We start from the raw sequence: 24,008 nt of genomic DNA, 5'->3' as shown, positions 1-24,008 counted from the left end.
CTATAGCTACTGTGTGCAATATGTTGCAATAGAAACTAAGAAACAGATACAGGAACAGTAACAGTAGACTGTACTTTATTACCTATATGATATATTACATAATCATACAGGATATCAAACATCCACTGCATTAACAGATATACAAATGTATTTAACTTAAACTGACCTAACACCACATGTAGCTAGCTGCCAATACCAGTTAAACATTGTAATACATGACAAAACCTTTTTTGGTCTTATTGTGCCCAGGTAATATTGGCCTACGGTGTTTGTAAAAGTAAGCCCTTCTAGACAACGTTTATCGAAACAAATAAAGAGTTCCCATTATAGCATTATCAATATCGACATGGGCAACAACATATAGTAGCAATATATAAATTATTATTAGCATACAGTACTAAGAAAAGGATTTCATGAAGATCCTATAGAAAGTACATGGCAACAGCTTCTCAGAGCTGAATGTTGATCTCGCTGCGTATTCCATCTCCCCAGACACTCTCGCTTCCATCAACGTCAGACAGGAAACCACTTCCGGTGGCCGCCATATTTACGCTGCGTTCCAGCCCCGTGATTCGCTGTTTGAGTCGGAGCTGCGTTGCCGCGTACTCGCTCTGCAGGCGGGCCAGGCGGGTCTGCAGGCGGTCCAGACACGCCTCCAGCCTCTCCACTTTCTGCTCCAGCTCCTCCGCCCCCAGGCCGGACACGCCCCCTTCCTCCAGGAGCCCCTCCTTCTGAAGGATGTCCCGCCCCCTCTGCTCCAGCTGCAGCCGAGCGTGGGGAAACTCGGTGAGCGCCTCCATCAGGTCGCGCTTGGACAGGCAGAAGAGGTCTGAGTATCCCAGACTGCGGATGTTGGCCGTGCGTCTGTTGCCCATCTTGCTGCCGCGGATGTTGAGGATGCTGATCTCTCCGAAGCAGCTTCCCGCCGTCAGGACGGCCAGCTGGGTGGCGCCGTCCTCGCCGACCACCGCCAAGTGGCCATCTTTGATGATGTACATCTCCTTGCCGATGTCGCCCTTGCGGCAGATGTAGTCGCCCGGACTGAACACCTGGGGGCGCAGTTTCAGCACCAGCTCTACCAGTAGCCCTGCCTCGCAGTCCTGGAAGATACGGACCTGGGGGTGAGGGGGTAGGGGGTGGGAGGGGAGGGGGAGTCAGAATCAGGGGGGGTGAAGAGGGGTGGGATACGCAGCATCACATAAAGGAAGACAGACACAATAGCAACATACAAGCGCAAGAGAATGATGTGAAATGTATACACTTGGGTTTGTATGCCATACCTTTTTCAATGTCTCTAGATGGACATTTATGGCTATCTCTGCTTTCAGCTTATTAGGGAGGCTCTTTAGCACTTCCTGTTCGTCCACAGCCTTCTGATTGGTCCAAAGGTAGTCGAACCAGCGAATGACGCGAGCCTCCAGGTCTTTGCTGACATGGCGAAACTGCATATAGTGCTTGATGGCATCCATGCGACTCTGAAACTCGGTGCGTGTGGCGTTCATGTTGGAGATCATGGCGCCCACGTTCCCCACGATGGAGGCGAAGATCAAAACCCCGACCAGGAAGTCGAAGACCACAAACAGGAACTCCTCGTCTCTGACCGGGGGCGGGGTCTCTCCGATGGTGGTCAATGTGAGGGTGGACCAGTAGAGGCAGTAGACGTACCCCCGAGTCAAGGTGCCAAAGCCTGGCTCGGACGAGTTGGGGTAGACCCAGGAGTCGGAGCCCAGGCCCAGGGCCTTGGAGAAGCTATAGTAGATGCAGGCGTTCCAGTGGATGATAACCAGGATGTACAGAACCAGGTTGCAGATACGGAAGGCGTTGGGGTAGTTGGTGCGCGTCTCGGTGCGGTCGAAGAACTCGAACATGCGGTTGAAGCGGAGCAGGCGGTTGAAGCGGAGCAGGGGGGTGTGGATGCCCAGGGTGAGGTAGAGGAGGTCGGTGGGAAGGATGGACACCACGTCTAGTTTGAACTGGAGCGTGCGCAGGTAGCTGTCTCTCAGCTTGGTCAGTTCCTTCACCAGCAGCCCTTGCTCCAGGTAGCCTGAGACACACGTACATTTACGATAGGATGTAACCAGGTTAGGTTGTGGTCGGATTAGGGTTCGATTAGGTTCAAGTTCAAGTTCAACTCTTTTATTGTCTGATGCACAGAACGACGCAAGGTCAGACTGGGCACTGAAATTCTTGGGACAAGACAACGCAAAGCAACCTGGCATAACAGAACATATAAGTATTCAGTTTTAAATTCGATTACTTCTATGATAAGCTCAATTATAATAAGGTTTATTATATTAGGTGCTGTGTTACCTGTTCTCAGTCTGACTACCATGTCCAGGATGTAAAGGCTGTCGCACAGGTAATCTAGAACCAGCCACACCACCGCACCTCGAGTCTGCAACTCATCAAAACAGGCCCTGCACACACACACGCGTTTACAAAGGTACAGTAAGCACTGACTGTTTGTGTCACTGATGTGTTTTGGGTTGCAAGGTTGGAGACTGAGAGCTGCAATACCTTACCTGGCCACCAGGAGGCACCAGTTGTAGAGTACAGCAGTGGCTATAATGATCAGCCAGTGATAATAAACGTCATCAGCTGGAGCTAGGACCAAGACATCTGACTTCCGACTACACGCACACACGCCCACACACACCCAAGCCCACACACAGACACATTGACTCAACATTAAACATCATTACTAGCTAACTATACCTATGTCAATGTAGAGTACATCTATATATATAAATATACAGTATATTGTGTCCCTTGATGGTTGTGTGTTTTGAGCTCATATACTGTATGTGTGTTGCGCTTGTCTCCAGGTGTGCGTGTGGTAGCCATACGTGGGCCTTGCGTGGTCAGCGTCAGAGGCGTCGGGGTGGGTGTGGCTGATGCGACTGGGCGGGGCCTGCAGCTCAGGCCCTCTGAAGCGTTCCAGGAAGGAATCTGGACGCTCCTCCTCCTCCAAGAGACTCTTGTGGGCCCACTCTCTCAGAGTCACCACCATGCTGACCAATCTGGGGAAGGGAGGACTCAACACCTTACTTACCAATCTGGGTAGAGGGGGTCAATACCATACTGACCAATCTGGGTAGAGGGGGTCAATACCATACTGACCAATCTGGGTAGAGGGGGTCAATACCATACTGACCAATCTGGGTAGAGGGGGTCAATACCATACTGACCAATCTGGGGAGAGGGGGTCAATACCATACTGACCAATCTGGGGAGAGGAGTCAATACCATACTGACCAATCTGGGAAGAGGAGTCAATACCATACTGACCAATCTGCGAAGAGGAGTCAATACCATACTGACCAATCTGGGGAGAGGAGTCAATACCGACTGATTGAGCAAAGAAAGGGCTTGAAGGGGAGTCAGGAAGACAGAGAGTGGGAGAGAAGACATGAGGAATGAAGCCAGAGAAAGGCAGAGGAAGAGGGAAGAGGACATTTATCTTCCTCACCTGGACAAGGCTCCTCTACCCCGGTATGAATTCTGGGAGTTGAGGCCCCTGCGATCAATAGTTGCCATCCTCTGTAATTCTGAGGACGTGTCATCACACATCGATTGTCCTCTATCCATACACAAACAAACAAACATACAGATCGGCTGTGAGCAGTTTGACAAAAACTCCTCCTTGTTTGTTCAGCGTGCTTGTGTGTGTTTACATTTCTTACCGGCTTCTGATACTGTCAGCTCTCTCTCCCTCTTCCTCAATCCAGGTTTTCACAGATAATCTGTGCGATGTCAAATCTGTACTCTCTCCCAACGCTTGCCCTGTCATTCTATACACACACACACACACACGTTAAAACATGCAACACACATACACATGAATTAAGTGGTGGTGCAGTGTGTTTTAACTTTGTGGATCCAGAGAAAACATTTTCATCTGACAGTGTGTGTTGTTACATTGTATCATCAGTCAATTATCAAGGACAACCCAGTGCAGCAACTACCTGTATGGTAGGCATGGCAACATTTAATTTGCTAAAGAGAGGAGAGAGAGAGCGAGAGAAGAGGGGAAGCAGAGGAAACATTTCCATTTCCCGATACCAGTGGTGCTGAAAGTTACCGTGTGTGTGTCTAGTTCAAGAGATTTTTGGCACCAACCTGATCGACGATGACCTTCCGTTGAGGTACTTGGCTGCTTTCTGTTTCTGCTTGTTGAATGTTTGTTGCGTGTCTGTCCACCGCCTTCTTGTCTGTCTGCCTGCCTGCCTGTCTGTCTGCCCGTTTGCCCGCCTGTCTGTCTGTCTGCCCGCCTGTCTGTCTGTCTGCCCGTCTTATCTACCTGTGAGTCCACGTTCCTGTCTTCCTGCCTGTCAGTCTATCTGCCTGTCAGTCTATCTGCCTGTGGGTCTATCTAGGACAACAGGATGTCTGTAGGAAAACGAGGGATGAGCGTTGAGAGGAGTAAAGGTGGAAAGATGAAAGGAGAAAATGATTACATGCACCCCCCGCCCCTACACACACACACACACACAATTCATGTGTGGCAACATCTCACCCCTCAATCTGCAAAGCTCAACTACAGCCACTCTGCCTTTCTCATCCCCATCTGGATGTGTGTGAGTGCGCGTGTGCGTGTGAGCCAATCCTTTGTACAAGTGGGCTCATTGTTATTCAGGAAGCTCGTTTGAAGTGGCCTGGCAGTGTTGGTGAAGTGGTGTGAGTGTGGGTGGACTGCGTGCGTGAAATCGTACAAAAGTGTTTGTCTGTTTTGATCCATGAGTTGGGACACTACATTTGATATCCTGTTTAGGGGACATCCACCTGCATCACCCACAGGCATGTACACACACACACACATTATATACTTAAACAGAAACAAGGTGACTCAATACTAGGCACAGTTTTATTTCTCTTAAGCAGTTTGCCACTGACATCATTATACGTGCGACAGGTCCAACATTTTGCCACATAGAGCGAGTCCACATGTCCGCACTTGGTCTGACGCTATGTGGTCTGAGAGTGGACTGGTCCAGTTTCTCTCCCAGTAACAACAGATATATATCCTGATCACACCCTCACACACAATATTCAACGTTTCACTCATCCACTATAAGGAAACTCGCATAAAGGAATAAACAAAAATATTTGCATATCACGCTTAGTGTTTTTTTGATCGAGGATGAATTTGACCCAAAATTCAACAGTGTTCGGGACATGTCTTTAATATTTTCCGACTGAGATGATAAAAAAGTATGTTTTTCTATTTTCTACTGAGATGATGGAATGTTACCTGGATGGAGGTTATTGGGTTGAATCTGCAGCAAGGCAACATCGTATTGAGTTCAGCGCCCTTTCCACGTTCTCTCTCCCTCCACCCTTCCACTTGCTCTCTCCCTCTTCCTCCTTCTCTGCCCACTCTCCCTCTCAACGTTAATCACAGTGAGGCGAACAGAAGCACAAACCAGCTCTCTAATCACCAGTGAACAAAAGCACAAAGATTACCATTCATGATGACGATGGCTTAACTCCACGTTCATTGGCAGATACATCATTATTCATAAATGCTGAATAGTTATTTGCTAACTGAGTTGTTAGTAGCTAACTGAGCTTTTCATTGGCTGTTATTGACTTCTGGGTCATGTGACTGACTGGCGACCGCAGCACACAGGTTGGGGTCCAGCCTGAGATTGGACCTTCGCTGTCACCTCCCAACATTGACTAAGACTAAATCAAGGCTGCAACGTGATTGGCTGGTGGAATGGTTTCACCAGGAAGTCAAGCGACATCCAGAAAGGAAGGCGGTTCAACAGTATTCAGAGTTGAGGCACAGGGATGCTGCTGAGAAAGAGAACAATGTGTGTGTGTGTGTGTGTGAAGTGTTGTGTGTGTGCCCGTGTGTGCCTGTGTGTGTGTTTGTTTATGCCCTCTTCATGCCCCTGCCCATGAGACAGGCGAAAACAGTCATCACCATCTTCGGGTTCACCTCCACCAGGTCTTCCGGCAGCGCATACACACGGGCCCCGATCTTTCTCGCCATGGAAACCGCGTACCTGGGGTCCGAGGTCAGAATTAGGATCCACTTCACAATAAAGGAACGTGAACTCAACCTCCCCACTAGATAAAAAAAGAACTAACTTGGCTTTAGGGTTGGTTAGCATTAGTTTAGCATAGCTTTCGCGCATTGTTTTGTAGACTAACTACTAGCTTATCTACTCTATAAAGACAGAATATTGGGCATTGGGGTTAGGGTTAGTTAGAAATGGGTAAGTGGTTCTAGTGTGGGACAAGTGTGTAGGAAGGAGATTCCGTACTTTGCTATAGAGAGAGGATGTGAGGCAAGAAATATTTTCTTTTCAAAGGGGGGCTTGGCTGAAACAGTATGAGAACCCCTGGCTAAGGCAGAGACACTCACTTGGCATTGTCCAGTTTATCGTCATCAGAGAGACTTCCTTTCTTCACCAGGTCATAGTTAATACTGTGTGGCTGGATGGAGTCAATCAGGTCCAGCACAGGAAGACTACTGCTGATCTCTTTGTCCTGTAATCACACACACAAAGCAGTTTCAAATTTGTGTCTTTGTCTCTCTCCTCCTACACGTCCTCTGAGATGTTACTTTTATTCTGATCCTCAAAACTCCCCGTGCCTCGAGAATGGTGGTGTCTTGTCAGATCTCCTCAAGCTTTTTGTTTCTACTCATAATATTGTAAATCATCTTCAGGTTATCTATATATCTTCTCCAATAGCCACTCTTGACTATATGGCCCATTAAGAACTATGGAGGAGAGAGCCTGGGGCCTAAGTGCACACACACACAGACACACTTGCACGCACGCACACACACACACACACACACTCACCTAACCAAACCTGTCCACCTGTGGTGTGACTTACCTTGAAACCAGAGATCTTAGAAGTCTTTCCGGCTTCTGTCAGAGTCTTGTTGACCCATTTTATGATCAGTTCATCTCCTGCTGCCTCTCCGTCTCCAAGGTCTTCTAGCACATTGAGAGTATACCTGAAAATAGGTCAGCGAATAGTCAGGTCTGATATTCTGAGGGGAGGTCAGCGATTAGTCAGGTCCGATATTCCGAGGATATGTGAGTGGTTAGTCAGGTGTGATATTCTGGGTATAGGTCCGCGGCTTGTCAGGTCTAATATTCTGAGGATAGTTCACCAATTGGTCAGGTGTGATATTCTGAGGATAATGTGATTGGTTAGTCAGGTGTGATATTCTGAGGATAGGTCCGCGGCTTGTCAGGTCTGATATTCTGAGTACAGATCAGCCTCTCTGTCTTTCCCTCCCTCTACCCTCCTCTCCTACCTCCTCATAAGTTGCCACACCAGTGCCAGAGTGAGGGTGGTGTTCCCTTCGTTCAGGTCCTGCCCCCCGATGCCCACCAGAGAGAACTTGGCCTTCTTCTTTCCCAGCTCAACGGCGTAGTTACAGTTCTCCAGCTGAACACACAAACACAAAGCAAGAAATCAGCCCACGCCCATTCTCAGATTTGTGATCACATCAATAGGGTGAGATGTTGAAGGTGTTGGCCCAAATCACAAGTCCGTAATCATTTCCAGTCATTACAGTTAGACTAACTTGTGTATTTCTTTACATGTAAGTAAACTAGCAAGAAATGAAATAATCCCCTCAGGGAAAAATTATTTTTGCAACTTTCTGTTGTGTAGTATGTGTGTACCTTCTTCATGTTGGCTCCTAACTTGGGGTATGGAGGTCGGTTCACTTTGTTGTTCCAGTCCACGTGAACCTTGATCCTCTCATAGAGCTGCAGGATCACTAGAGCATCCAGGAGATCTCTGGAACACAGACACACACAGTTTCACCTTTGAATATATAACACACGTATAAATACGTATATACGCATATGTAAGTGAATAATAAAAACACTTTCATCCAGCTTAAAGTATAAATATGTATTACCATATAGAATGTATGTAAATATATATAAAGATAATACTTCTGTAATATTGTTAACAGTGTAGATGCTGGAGTACTAGCAGACAGGGTTATTGTTAGGCTAAACTAGCTAAGTCATGAAAGACAAGTTACCCGTAGATGTGGTTGACATGAGGGTTGACTCCCAGAGAATTCATCCAATTCCGGAAAGTTCTTTCCTCCCTCGTCTCACCTAAGGGTTGGTGAGAAACACATGAGGAGTAGTACCGCCGGTGGCCAACAAGTGGAGACAAAGCCCAAGGCTCTACATAAACCTGCACTGACAAGTCATTCAGAAAAGTTGTTCACTAAGGCCTTCATGGTGACTGAGAGGTCTGAGTATTTCCAATCTGACCAAATGGTTGAGTTATTCATTGTTGTCAAATACGCAATCCGCTTTGTGTCTGATATGAATCTAATGGGAGTGTGTATGAGTCAGTGTGTGTGTTTACAGTGTAAACATTGATTGGAAATAGAGTGTGCGTGAGTGTTTTTGTTTGACAATCATGGACAATGTGTTCAGTTATGCATTTAACCTTGAATAAGAAGAGTCTTATTTGTATCTGATCTCATTCTGCTGAGTGTGTGTGTGTGTTTGTGTGTGTGTAAAGAGAGAGTACATATTAGAAAGACAAAGAGAGAATGTATGTGGGTATAGTGAGTGTACAGACTGTATATGGAAAGGCAGTGTGTGTGTGTGTGCGCATACCCACCCTCCAGCCGGCCCCAGTCCAGATCCTGGTTTTCGGGCTTGGTGAGAGAGGGATGCTTGTTAAACAGGTTGGCCACGAAGGCCAGGTTGAGTTTGGGGTTGCCGCTGACGACGTCGGCAGGGGTGACAAACTGGCGGCAGCCCAGCCTATCAGCTTGCTGCAGCATGCTCTCGGCTCTCTTCAGATCGTCCTTCTCCTGTAGACACACAATCGTTATCATCATGGTCATTACCATTATCCACCTCTCTGTCATCACGGTCACCTGCCCCATTAACCTCTAAGTCACTGACTTCTTTGTCACCATTATCCCATTACTTCATCAAGTAGAATAAGGTCATTTAGGAGAAGGTCATTTAGGAGAAGGTCATTTAGGAGAAAGTCATTTAAAGGACATGAATTAGTTTGAGAGGATCACGAAGCATCATGGCCATTCAGTGCCATGCTGTGTCTAATGCAGTTTGGGTCAAATTCTACCTCAGGATGCTAGATGCCACACACAGTCTTACAGACATCTGTGCAGCCTGGCATCCCCCATCATTCTAGCCAGCTCCGGATTCTTCTCCATCAGGGAGACAGGTCTTTAAGGGACGGTGAGGTCAGATACTCACGCTGAGGCCTGCCAGGCTGATGCTGATGGCGGCTCTGTCCTCCTTGCTCCCATCAGGAGCGATCTGGTTGAGCAGGTGGAAGTAGGATCTGGAGTCCTGGATAACACACACACGCACACAATTACTCTTTAAGGAACAATAGAGCTACACACCCATTTGGGGAAGAGGGATTAGCACTCAAGTAATTTAATCCAAACTATACATACATGACAAAACACTGGTGAACAAACACAAACAACTGGAACACTGAGGGGGAGGGGAAAACATGCAATCAGAAGACAGCTCCTAGTCAGTGTGAACCGGTACCTTGATTGAGTTTGAGAAGTCTCCTAACTGAAGCATGACGTAAGACAGACAAAGAGAGAAAGAGACAGAGAGAGGGAGGGAAAAAGAGAGAAATGGTAGACAGACCATCAACAACATACACAGACAGACAGACAAACAGAGCTATGGATGAAGACAGTCAACAAACAGACAGCTAGGTAGATAGACCAAGACAGACAGACTGACTGACAGGCACACAGCCAGCCAGCCAATTAGGTTGATTGACATTCAGTCAGACAGGCAAGTAGACAGACAGACAGCTAGACAGACAGACAAACTCAGATAGGCAAGTAGGCAGACAGACAGGCAGGCACACAGCCAGCTAGGCAAACAAACATACATACAGAGACAGGTTAGTAGACACGACAGACAGACAGACAGACAGACACGCAGCCAGCGAGGCAGACAGACCTTGATGTCAGAGCTGAAGTTGTTGATGGGGTTGAGGCCGGCATTCTGCAGGTGGAAGTTGGCCCAGCGCAGCAGCAGCTCCTCTGGAGACAGTTTCATCAGGTCTGCCAGACTTTCTCCCTCCCTCAGCAACGCTGCTAGAGCTACACACACACACACACACACACACACTATGTCACACCTTTTTTTGAGAGAGAAAGTGAGTGAGTGAGTGTGTGTGAAGATGCTTCTACTGTATCTACCTTCGTTCTTGCTGAGCTCTATGTCGGCGAACAGGCCTATCTTGATGATCTGCCAGAGCAGACCCAGAACCAGGTGAGGTTTGCCCTCCTTCAGGTCCAGCGCTCCAATGTTCACCACATGACACCCGATGGCCGACGCAGAGTTCAGAGCCAGGTTCAGATTCTCCTGCAGAGAGGAATGACAGCGTCGCGGCTCACTTCCACCAAACCAGTAGCTAACTCGTCCATTGACTAACCCGCGTGGCCAACAAACCCATGTGGTGCAGCTAAGCTAACCAACGCACCTGGATGGTGAAGGGTGTCAGTTTCTTCTTGTTGATGGTTCTCTCGTCTATGGTGTCTGGGACGGACAGGTTGATCATTTTACTGCAGGAAAACACAACGGGGGGGGGGGGGGGGGGGGCGCAGAGTCAGAGACTAGCAACCAGAGGAGAGAGAAGAGGGGAGAGATCGACTTCAGAGGGGACACAAGTCATACAGGGGTGAACAGTGTGAGGAAGCGAGACCAGTTAAAGAGGGCAGAACAGCGTGCAGATGAGAGCCCCGAAGGAGGAGGAGACAGGGGAAGAGGAGAAGGAGATGAATGAAGGGGGGAAAAGGTGACAAGTGAGAGGAGGAAGATTTAGCACGAGGAGGAGGCGGAGGTGTGAGCCTCACCACAGCACGATGCCATCGCCCACAGCTGTGAAAAGGGCACCGGTGCTGGGGTTGATGGGCAGCACATGTTTGCAGTCAGGGTCCTTCTCCAGAGCCGAGCTGATCCAGTTAGCAAACGCATAGCGCTCCTCCTCTGGAATACACAACACCAAACGACACATAAACATCTAACACAGAGACAAACATACTGTACACCGTCATACAGCAACACACACCCCCAAGACTGCAGCTGAGGGCTGTGAAGATGATGCCTCCTCTAACACACGTATGTGCCCCTTGAGACAAGGGTTGGTCTCACACAGCACACTTATTTGGGCACACAAATACTCATCACAGGAACACAAAAATACCCCCCTTTTTTTTCCAAATGTTGAATTCATTATTTGTTTTAATAACAATTCCATCGAGTAAGTGCCCCCGAAATGCCCCACATGGCATTGTGTGTTGTACGTGTTCTGAAAGGAATTGGAGTCTGCCAGGAAGAGAATAGAGAAATAAACAGTCATTATCACCATCACCAAGAAGTGTGATGCCACTTCCTGCAGGACAGGAAGTGTAGCCAAGACAGCAGGGTGACCATTTAACAAAGTGGAATGTTAGCCGTAGTGGATATGGTGTAGCACTCTGCTAAGTAGCCTACACTGAACATACTAGCATCACCTGTTCAGCTCACTCCTCACCACTGCTGACTTACATTACATTTAGTCATTTAGCAGACGCTCTTATCCAGAGCGACTTACAGTAAGTACAGGGAGGGACATTCTCCCCGGGGCAAGTAGGGTGAAGTGCATTGCCCAAGGACACAACGTCATTTGGCACGGCCGGGAATCGAACCAACAACCTTCTGATTAATAGCCCGACTCCTTAACCGCTCAGCCATCTGACCCCCCTGACACGCAGCCAGCGAGGCAGACAGACTTAAGACTTAACAGTAGTTCCCTGAATTTTCATTGTATTTAGTTGTCGTGACAGTCATCACTTAGATAGAGAGGGAGGAGAGGTGGTCAGGCAGGGAGGAAGTTTTGAATCTTCTTTGCATCCGTGTAACCCCCCCCCCCCCCCCCACAGACACAGATACTGTACAAGCACACACACCTGAGAAGGAGTGCTGCGTCCCCACACTGGACAGCTCGCTGGTGCCTCCGATGGCCAGGATGCCTTCTTTCCTGTTGATGGCCTTACGGAAGGTCTTCGCAATGTTATCACCCTTAAGCTCATGGAAGATCTGCAAAGAATACACACTTACTAGGGTCAGAGTGTGGTCAGATTATTTTAAGAAGGGCTCAGTACAACATGGTCAGTTGACTGGAGATTCTGTAACATAAGAGTGTGGTTGGAGACCGGTTGAAGCCCCTCACAGAAATAAACTCATCAAAGTTGATCTGGTTGTCTTTGTTGCGGTCAAGCTTCTGGATGATCTCTCGGACTTTGTAACCTGGCAACGGTAAATTGGCTTCTTTAAAGAGCTCAGTGAGCTCAGAGTCACAGATGAAGCCATTATTGTCAATATCTGTGGAGAGGATACAAGAGAGGAAGGGTGGATAAATGCGTAAATGTAAATGTGGATGAGAGAGAGAGAGAGAGAGAGAGAGAGAGAGAGAGAGAGAGAGAGAGAGAGAGAGAGAGAGAGAGAGAGAGATTGATGGGGAAATCAAAGAGGCAAGATATGCTCAGTTCCTGTAATAAGGCTGGACACAGATTGGAAAGATATTGAAGGCCTATCGAAAGGCCTACTTAATAAAAAATGTAAAAACAAGGAAGACTTGTCAAAACAGAACCTAGAAGTGTATTGCCTAGAGTTACTCAAGCTTACCGTTTAGTCATCTCTAGGATAGGACATACTTTGTAAGTGAAAAGCACTAATAGGGAATGTGAACTGAACTCAAGCCTCTCACACACACACTCACCTACTTTCCGGAAAGCCTCCTTCAACTCCTCCATCTCTTCTCCAGATATCTTGTTTGCCATCTCTTTTCTTTAGATGCAACAGCCCTGCAGAGCGTGGAAAGTAGACATTTAACCACCTGCCAGCTATCTCCTCTCATCTCAAAGAACAGCAGTGTCTATGCATCTTGACCAAAAAAATCAACTAAGAGCAAGCTGCTCCGTCCTGCGAAACCTCCGCCGACCACACCCATCAGCAGCATAATTATACAGCATAACGTGGTAAATGATTCTGGTAGCCTCTGTCTGTTGGCTGTGAAGGATCGGCACTGATCATGATGGCAATTAATGTAGCGTGTCTTATCACATGACTGATGTTACAAGTCAGGCAGTTCCGCACTCGATGATGGATTGGTTAGGGGACCGCATGGTCCACATCAGACCGTACTGTACAGTACGTCATCCACCCTCAGCACAACCCGTCCCGCAGCTGCAGCTAAGACAAAAAACGCCTCTACTAAATCACATTACAGCTTGTGATTGTGAGTCTCGGGTACATCTCAGTTCCTCACAAGCCCCAGGCGGTTCAGTTCAGTACACAACCTTGTCAATTCCCAGACAGTAGAAATATTAGGACAGAACACGGGAGACGCAACGGGCTAACTTCATTGTCTCAATTAGCTACAATTTGTGCAAAAACACGTTTTTAGACATTTCTTATTTAAAATTAAATCGTTTTCTAGGAAGACAGCTCATTTTTAAAAAGCGAAAAAATACTTTGTACACACAAACACAGAATAACGTCGACTGGGAAGTGCGCATATCGGTGTCATTGTTATTAGATTACACATCGTTAGATAATCTGACGGTTTTATTCTCTCCGATATCACACATTGATTTAGTCTATGTATACGACCACACTCAAATCCAGAAAACAATTATTAATTGCCATTAATGTAGGCTAATATTGCAGCGCGTTGTCACAGTCCTACCGAGCTCAAGTGGCGTGTATAGCAGAACATCCGTAGAGGAATTGTAGTATCCTGTGGACTTGATTCTGTAGTTCTCAGCCCCACCAGTGTCCTGGAGCCTCACATTCCCAATTCCTCCTCCTGCAGGATGACGCCCCGCCCCACCCCTCCCTACTGTGCCCCGTCAGAAACTACGGTTCTCCACCCGAAACCAGAGATGCACCTGGCATAACTTTACTGCTGATGCTAGACCTGGACCATATACCATTATCCTAAACCTAAAAACAATCAGTAACTTTAACCTTACCTGAAACTAACATGTATGTATACCCTATGTATACCTCAATATAACTGTCATGTCAATACACCTACCTGGAAAAATTATAGTTGGTAGTGGTGGTGGTGAGTGGGGGGAGGCAGATGAAAACGTCTTGTGACAGAGTGGGCTGACTGTTGCACACCCACATTACTGTACTCCACTTAGATATCTTCTCCCTCTCTTGAATAGCCACACCAACTCACAAACTTGTGAGATGATTCTGAACTCACGGTAGATTCTGCTGCCTGTCCTCACATGTCTGTGCACCAGGCATTCCTTTCTTCCTCATACCTCAATGTGTTCATTCATGTCAAACAATAAATACCTTTTCCTTATATGACACGACAGCCCTCATCATTTCACCAACATCCCATCCTGTCCGGTACAGGAATGGGTCTCTACAGGCAACATAAAACTAGCTGATTTGTTAGCTGTTTTTGTGAAATGTTGGGAACGATGGGAATTGCTCTCTACAGCTGTTTCTTCACCCTGGGTTAGAGCTAAGGAATGTGATCAGCTGGATGACCAAATCTTTTCAACAGAGTTGGCGGGTTGTCAAGAGTGGGTGTGTGTGTGTCCATTGTTGCAACCCGATAGGATAAGTTAAATGCATTAAACACATGGTCCTCTGACTCACACTGCCCTTCGTGTTTACCCCCCCAAACACTCAACCAGACTCAATATACTCACACATAAATGTTCATTTGGCAAAATCAACTGAATGCCTCGAACTCTTCTCTCTCTCACATACACACACACCATTATACAGGCTTACAGAAGTATGCTTGCCCAGGAGAAAGGAGGAGTTTTCAAGCTTGGTTGTGTGTTGACCACCAGAGAAACACCCTGGATTGAAACAATTCTACTCATATCAGGTCACATCAACAGTGGACGGCAAGACCTGTTTCATGAATACAACTTAGACATACCTCACTGAGCATCTTCCTAATCTTTTGAAGGATTTCATGGATGATCTAGTGTGTGTTATCACAGCTCTCTGTAACATACCTGGTACACTGACCCTTTCAGACACAAAATGAATTGTGAAATGTGTGTGTGTCTAGGGCTAGGTAGTGGTCTTTGGCTGAATCCCGGAGGGCACCCTCTCCTGAGGGAAACAATGCAGTCCCTCAGCCGGGACACACCTTTCCTCTCAGCCTGCATGGCCTTATATGGTAATACAGACAGCTCTTAGAGTGATTGGCTGGGCTGGGTTCAGAGTGGGGAGTTCTGATTCTCCCCTGCCCATCAGCACACACCTGTTCAGACAGATACACCACAAACATGCCATTAACCTGTATGACACACAGGAACACAAACACACACTCTTTTACAATGATCTTCCTCCAGGTGATGTGGCCATGGAGTGAATGGTAAACCCTTGTAAAGTAGCAGTCAGAACAAAGCCTAATGGCTAGTTCCTAATGGCATTATTCTGCACATTGCTCTTTAACATTATCCACACCCTCAGGCAGTTCTAGAACATTCATATCCTTAACTCTAGAACCCTTTTTTGTACCTCCAGGCTGTTGAGCTCTATCCCACCTCTCTACAACCCATTGCCACACAATACTAATTGTAGAACCCTTCTCCACATCCTGACTTTTCTAGACCTTTTCTCTGCCCCTCTAAAGGCTGTTTATACCCCAACACAGCCCTGAAACTTTTCAATACAGTTTCATAACCCTTCTCCATACCTTACGACAGCTCTAGAACCCCTCCCTCCACACCCAGAACAAGCTGCTGTAGGATGAGCAGTATTTGGAAAATGCTGCCACCTGTTGGTGGCAGCTGGTGGTGTCGGGGATAATTGCAGCGCAGCAACAGAATCACAGAGGTGACGATCCACATCGGAAGTTGTTAAGGCACTTTAATAACAGAACGCATCACCTGAGACGCAGGCCTGATGTACAAGGAAATCCCATCCCGATAACGGTAGCATGTCGGTGCTGCAGACACTATCATAGCAATGACACGTGAGTGCTGATCTGGACACTAACAGAGCTTTGTCACCATGGGGGTGGGTACTGAGTGGAAGTGAAGAGATGGACGAGGGAGGGAGGGCGGGTGGGCCAGGGGGAGGGAAATATTTACTGAGGTAGAACCCATCACAGTCCAGTAAAGTTTCTCCTCGCCTTCACGCCGTTGACAAGTAGCTTGGAACAGCGAGTGTGAGTGGTGAGTCCACACCGCCACCTGACAGAGCAACAGACCACATCTAAAAGGCACACTGGCTTGACCCGACTGGTGGAAATGGCAAGTTTATAAAAAGGGGTTTAATGTCAAGATGCAAAAAAAAAAAAAAAAAAAAAAACTGGGAGCTACCAATTTGTGGGCTGAGACATGACTGTTTGAACATCAAGGCACTTCCTGATTGGACAAACTACTCCTCTGTGGTGGTTTTCCTTCAGCTCCTATTGGCCAAGGTCCTCCGGCTCCTATTGGCCGATGTCCTCCAGCTCCTATTGGCCGATGTCTCCTAACTCATCAGGAAACTGCAACACAGACAGAGATTGGTATGGTGACTTGAGAGTAGTTTCTATGGTTACCTGTAGGAGTCATCAGTGGTTACTTGGGAGAGGTTATGGATGCCTGTAGAGGAATCTCCAGCTTTGTTTAACAGTATCCATAGTTACCTGTAGGGGTATCCATGGTACTTGGCTCTGAAGATGGACAGCAGCCAACTGAAGAAGAGCATGACCAGGCCAATCCCTGCGACACACATGACTGGACAAGAGAAGGGATTTAAATAAGTCCATTAGCCAACCAGAGGTAAGGACATGAAAGTCATCAGCTGTGTGTGAGTGAATGTGCACGGTGTTGATCTAAAACGTAAAGACCTTTGGTGACATTACTTGTTAACCCTTGTGCTGCCTTCGGGTCACATGACCCAAAGGTTCATAACGAACCATCATTGTGTTTACCCAGTTTTACCCAATACAAAAACTAATAAAAATAATTTTCTTTTAACCTTTGCAATGTGGGGGGTCTGAGACAGCCCAACGGTTAAAAGAAAATGCTTCACTTTGTTTTTGTATGAGGTAAATTTGTCGCAATACGACGGTGGGTCACACGGCTGATGGGTCAGAATGACCCGAAGATAACACAAGGGTTAAAAGGACTATACAAATAAAGTTTAATTTGATTTGATTTGTGTACATACTCTTCCTCTTGCCGATATCAAGATCAGATGTAGCGGCTTCATGCAACAACACCATCCCCATGGTTACTGCAGAGTCTGAGGCAAAGGTTAAGGTGTGTTAAATTAGTGTGTACGTGTGTGTGTGTGCGTCTGTGTTGAGGCCTATGAAAGGATACTGAACAGAAGAACGATGTGGGTTTCAGCCACAAACTGGGCCTGGCTGCTTCCATGGATGTAGCTCTAGAACAAGAAACAAGAGACTTAGGACCCAAACACACAACGCATAAACACACACACGCACACACACACAAGGGCTCACCACTTGTCCGGTGTTGGGGTTCTTGTGGGCGTAAGGGGGGCCACGGATGTGGTTCCACATCTGTCCTGACGTCATGATCAGAACGAAGCACTAAAACACAGAACCAGAATCAGTTTTATCTTACACTGAAAATATATTCATCTAACCTGTAACTGAGATCAAGAGGCAAAAAAAAAAAAAATCCATCAAGTAATATTTTAAAATAATTTTGGGTTGTTCTGGCAATAATGGTTTAGGGTCAAGGGTCAAGTTAGAACATTGTCACAGAAGTGATTGGTTGGGGTCAAGAGTCAAGAGGGGGAGGGTTACCAGAGCAGAAAAGGCCCAGACATTCTTGTTGAACAGGAACTCTAAGTTGTTGCGTCGGAGGTAGGCCAGCCCTCCTATTACTGCCAGCAGGAATCCCAGCATCAGAGGCCCTGCGTAGTTAGGAGGTCGGATCACCCTTACCTAACACACACAATCACAGGTAAGAAGTGTAACCTAACACTGATTTCCGTTCCCCCCAGTTCTTGCTTTGATCCGCCATACTTTCTAGAACTGCATCAACACACCATACACTCAAATCATATTATTTAGAGTAGAGAGTAGAGTAGCACTTCATTTGAATGACACTGTTCCAGCTGCGTCAAAAGACAAAAATTGAATATTCAGAACAACAGTTATCTTACGTGGACGTCGGTGCGGTCTGCGACCCAGCGAGCCAGCTGCTCTGCGGCGAAGCCTCGGACCTGCAGCTCATACGTGTCGCTGCGCTTGGGCTTGCCCTTGGCTGGGAAGTTGATGAAGGTCGGAGCGGAGTTCATGTTGAGCTGAAACCCAACCAAAATCACTGGTACTGTGCATGCAAGCTAGGCTATTTGACTTAACATACTGTGTTTGTATTGCAGTTGAAGAGACAAGTTCTCCCAAGTATTTGAAATGCAAACTGACCCAGGTCTGAAGCTAGATCCTGAATAAGGATGTTACTTCAGGGCAGTAGGAGGTAAAACTTCAGCTATTTACCATCTGGAAGACGTCGGAACCTTCATCAAAATCCACCGTTGCAAAGAAGACCTTGTTGGTGAAGGCATTGGAGTAACGCCAGGAGTTAGCAAGAACCTGGTACTCTTCATCGGCCTGCCTGCAAACACACAAACACTTACACATGCGCTGTAACTAAAAAGGCTCAAGACGCACTTGTTCCGGGAGTACAACGGTACTTAGGAATGGTTCGCTTGACCCGATGTTAGTTTCCTCAAGGATCACAATGACTCTTGCTTAGAAACTTGTTGCTCTTGTGGTTTTGTACTCGCTGTGATATATTGTTTTTTCCACGGGTACACTTGCACTTATAGCGGTTCATGTTGTTTAATTGTAACTTGTTTAACTACATGCTCTTGTGGTTCTTCCCTTTGGCACTTACTTTGGTTGTTCACAATGTGTGCTTCATGTTTTGGCTACTCGCAATGCTTTTGTGGCTATCTTGTTGTTATGATCAGTGACCTATGCACTTTGTAAAGCTCTCTCTTGGAAGTCGCTTTGGATAAAAGCGTCTGCTAAATGAATAAATGTAAATGTAAATCAAACACACATAAACACACACTCACTTGCAGACTCCACACTGCCTCTGTGGCTGCAGGGCTGTGAACATAATGATGACGGAGTAGTTTCGAGGAGGAGCTTTGACAAACCGACGGAACTTGTCCCCGTTCATCCGAATGACAGAACGTTTACTGGCCCAGTCCATCATCTGGCTCACCTTCTCAGAGAGCAGGGTCTGGGCGAAGGGCAGAAGTTATAGGACAGTGCATGGGTTAACTCCTTACAGTTACAGTGTATTCGCTGCTAAGTTTGGTAAATCTAAAGCAAAGCAGAGATCATAGTGTAACGTGGTTTAGTAGCTAACTCGGCATTGGCTAGCTAGCTTACATCTTAGTTTACAAGCTGCGTCCTTATCACACTAAGCTAAAACCACCACGTTGGGGAAAATACAGTATGTGCCACCGTCAGTGAGGTTACACAGACACTGTGCAGGATGGCGTTTTACAGTGTATATTAATGATGTCAATATATTTATATATTTTATGGCATCTCATTCGTGGAAGTACCTTAGCTAGTACTGTAGATAGCCACTGAGCTAGCAAGCTACATTCACTAACATTAGCTTAGCTTGGAACACACCGATTGAAAACCTTCATTGTGCAATTTTCATCCGGTAAGATTAACAAACCCTGGCAGGATAACATACCTCCCTTTTCTTCTGTCCAACTGAAGGCACGCCATTGCATATTAGCACCAGAAAAAGAGAATACAAAAGTTTTGTAAACATTTCCATCCTACTGTACTTCCCTACTGACTGTCACTACTTCCCTGCTAAGCCTTGTCAGTTGCCTATTGGTGGATTTCTAGCCAATAGAGGTCAGTAAGTGACAGTGCGGGTATCGTCAGAGCCTGTCTAAAGGAGAGCCTGTTCACTCCCCAAGCCCCATTGTACCGAATTTTGTTGCAGTTACACCAGAGTTCCACTGGGAGTGATCGCGGTCCAGTGCAAAATGAATGGGAGTCTATGGAGCTAAACGGCTACATTTGGCTCTTTCGCCTGATTGTCGTTGAGAAATCTCAGATTTGATTGTACTTTTTGCATGTTCAACATGGATTATAGGTCGAAAGTTGAATGAACGAGTACTTATTTCCTTTCGATCTCTTACAGGGCGAGTCGTTGTTGCCCATAACACGCTAGCATTCTGCTAATGAATGCTGATTGGTAAGTGAAGGACTGACTACGACCAGAGATCCCGCTTGATGGTATCCGAAGCGGAACCATAATGTCAGAGCATTAGCAACATTAGCAACAACATTAGCAAGCCAAAACTCTTTCTAGCATGTGTATTGACAGGGAGAGCCTAACCGTTGCAGTTCTATGGTTCTCCCCATATTACACATTCTCTGGTATCGTGGTGATTACGTGTGTCCCACGTCCCCCAAGGCCCGGTAGAGCGCAGTATTGTTTAATTGATATCATAAACTTTGTAAATTACCTAACTGTGCTAGGATTGATTAGAATCAGAATTATTATATGTTTGCTGTTGCTGGTATGAACGAGCCTATTTAATTAGAACCATAAACACATTTCAATAAATTATTAAAACCATAAAGGTACGGAAGTACCTTGTGCGAAGTACCTGAGTGTGTGTGTGTATCTATGTCATGGCAGATAAAGGCATAAAAATCCCGAATAGACGAACAAAAAATTTGAATTAAAAATCGAGGCCTTTATTCAAATGTTCTTTTCAATCCATGTGGATGGGCAGAAATGTCTAAAATCGACATTCTTCAACTGCGCAGTGAATGGAGAAGGTTGTTAACCTGACAGATTAACCCTCGTGCTGCCTTCGGGTCACATGACCCAAAGGTTCATAACGAACCATCGTTGTGTTTACCCAATTTTACCCAATACAAAAACAAATTAAAATAATTTTCTTTTAACCTTTGCAATGTGGGGGGTCTGAGACAGCCTAGCTGTTAAAAGAAAATGCTTCACTTTGTCTTTGTATGCGGTAAATCTATCGCAATACGACGGTGGGTCACAATGACTGATGGGTCAGAATGACCCGAAGATAACACAAGGGTTAAGCAACAACCTCCCTCCTCTTAGCGGAGCAGCGTGCGGGCTCCAAGGTAACATACCGTGTACACAGACACAGGAGCCGGTTAAATATTTCTGACTGAGATCACTGGCCAGAGCGGTAGGTTTTAATAAATTAATACAAATTCTTAAAACTACCAAACTTCAGTCATTTGCTTGACAGTGAGTTATAGAGTTAGACCTATGTTTGTTTGTTTAGATTTTTGCAAAGGCTACGTCTACGGGTTTAATATAGGCATACAACTTGTATTTTAGTAATATTGACCATATTACTAATTGCATCTTTACTCAGCAATATGCCATCTCTGTAAATTATTTTAAAATCCAACCCTACCCATTTACAATAAGGCTGTGTTGAGACAAATATATAGGCCAGAGAGGCCTTATTTTGATCGTCTAAAATGTTAATAGCAGGTAGGCTGACTTGACCAGTGCGCGCTGAACCTGACCAAAGTGAAGATGCCAGCCGGTGAGGGGAAGTCGGACATGGACCGGGTCGGTCTCTTCAAGGAGATGGGCTACATTTCCATCGGAGACAAGTACACCCCGTTCACATACCGTGAGTCCACAGAAATGATTAAATAGGCTATTAAATGATCAGGAGTTAGAGTTTACTAATCTACTATTTCTACGGGTTTATTTTAGATAACTCGTTTGAATATGTGCTTTTCTAAACAAAAAAGTCGTATGTTTAATCATCAACTCTGCTCTTGATTCCGACGACTGGACTTTTGCCCCTAGTGGTTACATTTTGAAGAATCTCTTGAAGTAATTATGTGATATACCGTACTGTAGGGCCTTTTCTTGGTACTCGGATAACATATCCGGGACGGCTAATTGTCTGAAGGATCCTTCCCTGAAATGTGGCAAGACCTCTAGGCTAACCTATACATACAGGGGACTCGAGTGCATTGATAACTATTGGGCCTAAATGCTTTCTTACATTGAAGCATTATTAACGTAAGCCTAACTGGACATGTCATTTCTTCTTTTCTTTTTTATATGAAGGGGCAGGACAAGGGTGAAATTGGCGAGTTTTGGTTACCCTTTAAAGGTTCTTAAAACCTTTCAGCTAGAAGTTTGAAGTTTTAGCTTTTTAGAAAAAATGCTAACCCTGACATTAACCCTACAACAGAGTAAGAAGGTTCCCATGATCCGGTCTTATACTTCCATCGATCCTGTCAGGTCCTTTTAATGAGTCTGCCCAGAAGAACAAGCAGATGATGACAGGAGGTCCTAAGAGCCGGTCCAGCCTGCAGGCAGGCTATTTCGATTCTCATTTCAAGAGGATTTTTGAGCGGGAGGCCCTGTCGGACCCAGCGAAGCTGGCCCGGCAGTACCGCAACCAACAAGCCAAGAGAAACATCGGCAAGGCCTTCCTCCCTAGCAACGGGGAGAAGAAGCCGTAAGGAAGAATGCTGCTACTAAATGTATTGTGGTTCACACTGAAGGAAGTTTCTAGATGTTTGTGTATGGGCATTTCAGGTCAGGGTCAGGCAGCTATTATGGGACTCTGGCTGGTCCTGTCCAGGCCATGAGCGCTCAGAGACTACCCAGGAAGCAGCACCCTTCTCCTGGCAGGAACATTCTCACCAGCCCGCCCAAGAGGGGCAGTGGCTACAGGTAGACACACAGACAGACATACATACATACAGTAACTGCAGGAATGCACAGCTTTTGTGATGTAAATGTGTGTGTCTATCTGCAGTTCCATATATTGAGTGACCATATATGTCATTTTGTGACAGCTACCCTAACGTCACGCTGTCTAAGTTGGAGCCATTCTCGTCTGACCCATTTGACCGTGCCAAGGACGTCCTCAAGGTCAGACCAGCATCCAGTTTGTACGCTGAGTGGTAAAATGTTTGATGCTGCCCCTAAGCTGTGTATATGTGTGTCTGTGTTCCAGAGGGAACTAGTCAACCACAGATCCAGACTGAAGGGAGGCCCATTCAAACTCAACCTTCATCCCAAAGACTATTTCTATGGCAACCCATTTCGTCTGGACAGGCCCCTGCCCCCGCCTAAGAGGTCAGAGGAGAGGGAACGTTTCCCAGTTCCCTTCAAACCCTCCTCCCCTAACAAGCAGGTGAGTCAGACCCCTGACAATTGTCCTTAGAGGTGCGAGACAGGATGTTGTCTGTGGGGGTTCGGTCTAAGGGGTGTGGTCTTTTGTGAGGCAGATTGGCGGGATGAAAGCAGGTACGTTTGACACCTACCCCACCCACTCTGCCGACCCCTATGTCACACGCCGCTCCAAGTCTGTCTCAACAAATAAGGAGGGCAAGATCTTCCACCCCACACCGGGACCCAAGAGCACCCCTGTCAAGAGCATCATCAGCCTCAACGTCAACAAGTAAGACCAGAGAGAGACGGTCAGAACAAAACAGTTAAGCCCAGACAGTTAGATGCCTACAGTATGTCCTAGAGAGATACAGTCAGATCACTACTGGGAATTCCTGAGAAACTGTGAGAACACTACAGGTGAGACCAGCAATGTGCTGCTCTCTAATCCATGAGCGGCATGTTTGTGCCTCTTTTTTCACAGGGCGGTGCACTCAGCCAACTACACATCATCCATTCCCTCTGTTATGGCCTTCTAATTGTACAAGCTCCAATGGTGACCCTGGATGTTGTAGTTCCAACTAGGATGTCTAGACTACATTTCACGAGGACTGTGTTGCCTCCATCTTCCAGCAAATAATTTTACATTTTTTTTGCCCACAAGCCATTCATACACTATGAATTCCTTAGCGTCATTGCTAAGGAGATCATTCCACGTGAAGTATTGTCTTTACTGTATATGTACTATTCATTATGGACTGTCTTTAGACGATAACAACCAGAAACGTTTCCTTTGGGACATAAGGGCAGTTCA

General features: G+C 46.4%; 4 protein-coding genes across 6 annotated transcripts; 1 reads left to right on the top strand and 3 right to left on the bottom strand.

The window, feature by feature from the left end:
- Positions 1-88: 88 nt before the first annotated feature.
- LOC134032117 (cyclic nucleotide-gated cation channel-like) lies at positions 89-4,726 on the bottom strand. The gene is made up of 8 exons (XM_062475950.1): positions 4,120-4,726; positions 3,684-3,791; positions 3,470-3,580; positions 2,847-3,020; positions 2,523-2,630; positions 2,311-2,417; positions 1,281-2,044; positions 89-1,115 (listed from the first exon to the last, which is right to left on the bottom strand). Exons 2-8 carry the CDS (start codon positions 3,788-3,790, stop codon positions 450-452), a joined length of 2,037 nt encoding a protein of 678 aa, XP_062331934.1. The 5' UTR covers position 3,791; positions 4,120-4,726; the 3' UTR covers positions 89-449.
- A 124-nt stretch (positions 4,727-4,850) lies between these two features.
- Positions 4,851-14,246, bottom strand: LOC134032118 (plastin-3-like). 3 transcript variants are annotated; one of them, XM_062475952.1, is made up of 17 exons: positions 14,095-14,246; positions 12,775-12,859; positions 12,226-12,377; positions 11,963-12,092; positions 10,868-11,000; positions 10,495-10,576; positions 10,211-10,376; positions 9,969-10,111; positions 9,540-9,566; positions 9,234-9,329; positions 8,626-8,821; positions 8,027-8,105; positions 7,656-7,773; positions 7,283-7,416; positions 6,853-6,976; positions 6,374-6,498; positions 4,851-6,011 (listed from the first exon to the last, which is right to left on the bottom strand). In XM_062475952.1, exons 2-17 carry the CDS (start codon positions 12,833-12,835, stop codon positions 5,879-5,881), a joined length of 1,899 nt encoding a protein of 632 aa, XP_062331936.1. In that variant the 5' UTR covers positions 12,836-12,859; positions 14,095-14,246; the 3' UTR covers positions 4,851-5,878. The 3 variants fall into 3 exon arrangements, with proteins under 3 accessions (XP_062331936.1, XP_062331935.1, XP_062331937.1); XM_062475951.1 differs by lacking the exon at positions 14,095-14,246 and adding an exon at positions 13,744-13,897; XM_062475953.1 differs by lacking the exons at positions 9,540-9,566; positions 14,095-14,246 and adding an exon at positions 13,744-13,897.
- A 1,651-nt stretch (positions 14,247-15,897) lies between these two features.
- LOC134032718 (magnesium transporter protein 1) lies at positions 15,898-19,896 on the bottom strand. The gene is made up of 10 exons (XM_062476746.1): positions 19,733-19,896; positions 19,092-19,261; positions 18,508-18,625; positions 18,174-18,314; positions 17,812-17,952; positions 17,503-17,592; positions 17,360-17,423; positions 17,205-17,279; positions 16,678-16,768; positions 15,898-16,536 (listed from the first exon to the last, which is right to left on the bottom strand). The coding sequence occupies exons 1-10, from the start codon at positions 19,817-19,819 to the stop codon at positions 16,521-16,523; spliced, it is 993 nt and encodes a 330-aa protein (XP_062332730.1). The 5' UTR covers positions 19,820-19,896; the 3' UTR covers positions 15,898-16,520.
- Positions 19,897-21,113: 1,217 nt separating this feature from the next.
- Positions 21,114-23,912, top strand: cfap96 (cilia and flagella associated protein 96). The gene is made up of 8 exons (XM_062476229.1): positions 21,114-21,230; positions 21,542-21,689; positions 22,316-22,535; positions 22,616-22,753; positions 22,879-22,954; positions 23,040-23,219; positions 23,314-23,486; positions 23,679-23,912. The coding sequence occupies exons 2-8, from the start codon at positions 21,590-21,592 to the stop codon at positions 23,731-23,733; spliced, it is 942 nt and encodes a 313-aa protein (XP_062332213.1). The 5' UTR covers positions 21,114-21,230; positions 21,542-21,589; the 3' UTR covers positions 23,734-23,912.
- Positions 23,913-24,008: the final 96 nt, after the last annotated feature.

The sequence above is a fragment of the Osmerus eperlanus genome, chromosome 13 (genome assembly GCF_963692335.1).
Source record: "Osmerus eperlanus chromosome 13, fOsmEpe2.1, whole genome shotgun sequence".
Taxonomy (NCBI): Eukaryota; Metazoa; Chordata; class Actinopteri; order Osmeriformes; family Osmeridae; genus Osmerus; species Osmerus eperlanus.
This window is presented reverse-complemented; position numbering and strand designations above follow the sequence as displayed.

What these genes read in the sequence shown, in the direction of transcription:
- LOC134032117 (XM_062475950.1), bottom strand. Translation starts at nt 3,790, where the DNA reads ATGACAGGGCAAGCGTTGGGAGAGAGTACAGATTTGACATCGCACAGA. An exon ending in GGTAGAGGAGCCTTGTCCAG is followed by an intron (nt 3,021 to 3,469) that starts GTGAGGAAGATA and finishes TCCCTTCCCCAG; the next exon opens with ATTGGTCAGCATGGTGGTGA. An exon ending in ATCTAGAGACATTGAAAAAG is followed by an intron (nt 1,116 to 1,280) that starts GTATGGCATACA and finishes CCTCACCCCCAG; the next exon opens with GTCCGTATCTTCCAGGACTG.
- LOC134032718 (XM_062476746.1), bottom strand. Translation starts at nt 19,819, where the DNA reads ATGGAAATGTTTACAAAACTTTTGTATTCTCTTTTTCTGGTGCTAATA. An exon ending in GTTCCGACGTCTTCCAGATG is followed by an intron (nt 18,315 to 18,507) that starts GTAAATAGCTGA and finishes GTTGGGTTTCAG; the next exon opens with CTCAACATGAACTCCGCTCC. An exon ending in TGATATCGGCAAGAGGAAGA is followed by an intron (nt 16,769 to 17,204) that starts GTATGTACACAA and finishes TCTCTTGTCCAG; the next exon opens with TCATGTGTGTCGCAGGGATT.
- LOC134032118 (XM_062475952.1), bottom strand. Translation starts at nt 12,835, where the DNA reads ATGGCAAACAAGATATCTGGAGAAGAGATGGAGGAGTTGAAGGAGGCT. An exon ending in ACTTTGATGAGTTTATTTCT is followed by an intron (nt 12,093 to 12,225) that starts GTGAGGGGCTTC and finishes TATTCTTTGCAG; the next exon opens with ATCTTCCATGAGCTTAAGGG. An exon ending in ACTTCAGCTCTGACATCAAG is followed by an intron (nt 9,567 to 9,968) that starts GTCTGTCTGCCT and finishes GTCATGCTTCAG; the next exon opens with TTAGGAGACTTCTCAAACTC.
- cfap96 (XM_062476229.1), top strand. Translation starts at nt 21,590, where the DNA reads ATGCCAGCCGGTGAGGGGAAGTCGGACATGGACCGGGTCGGTCTCTTC. An exon ending in AAGAGGGGCAGTGGCTACAG is followed by an intron (nt 22,754 to 22,878) that starts GTAGACACACAG and finishes ATTTTGTGACAG; the next exon opens with CTACCCTAACGTCACGCTGT. An exon ending in CCTCCTCCCCTAACAAGCAG is followed by an intron (nt 23,220 to 23,313) that starts GTGAGTCAGACC and finishes TTTGTGAGGCAG; the next exon opens with ATTGGCGGGATGAAAGCAGG.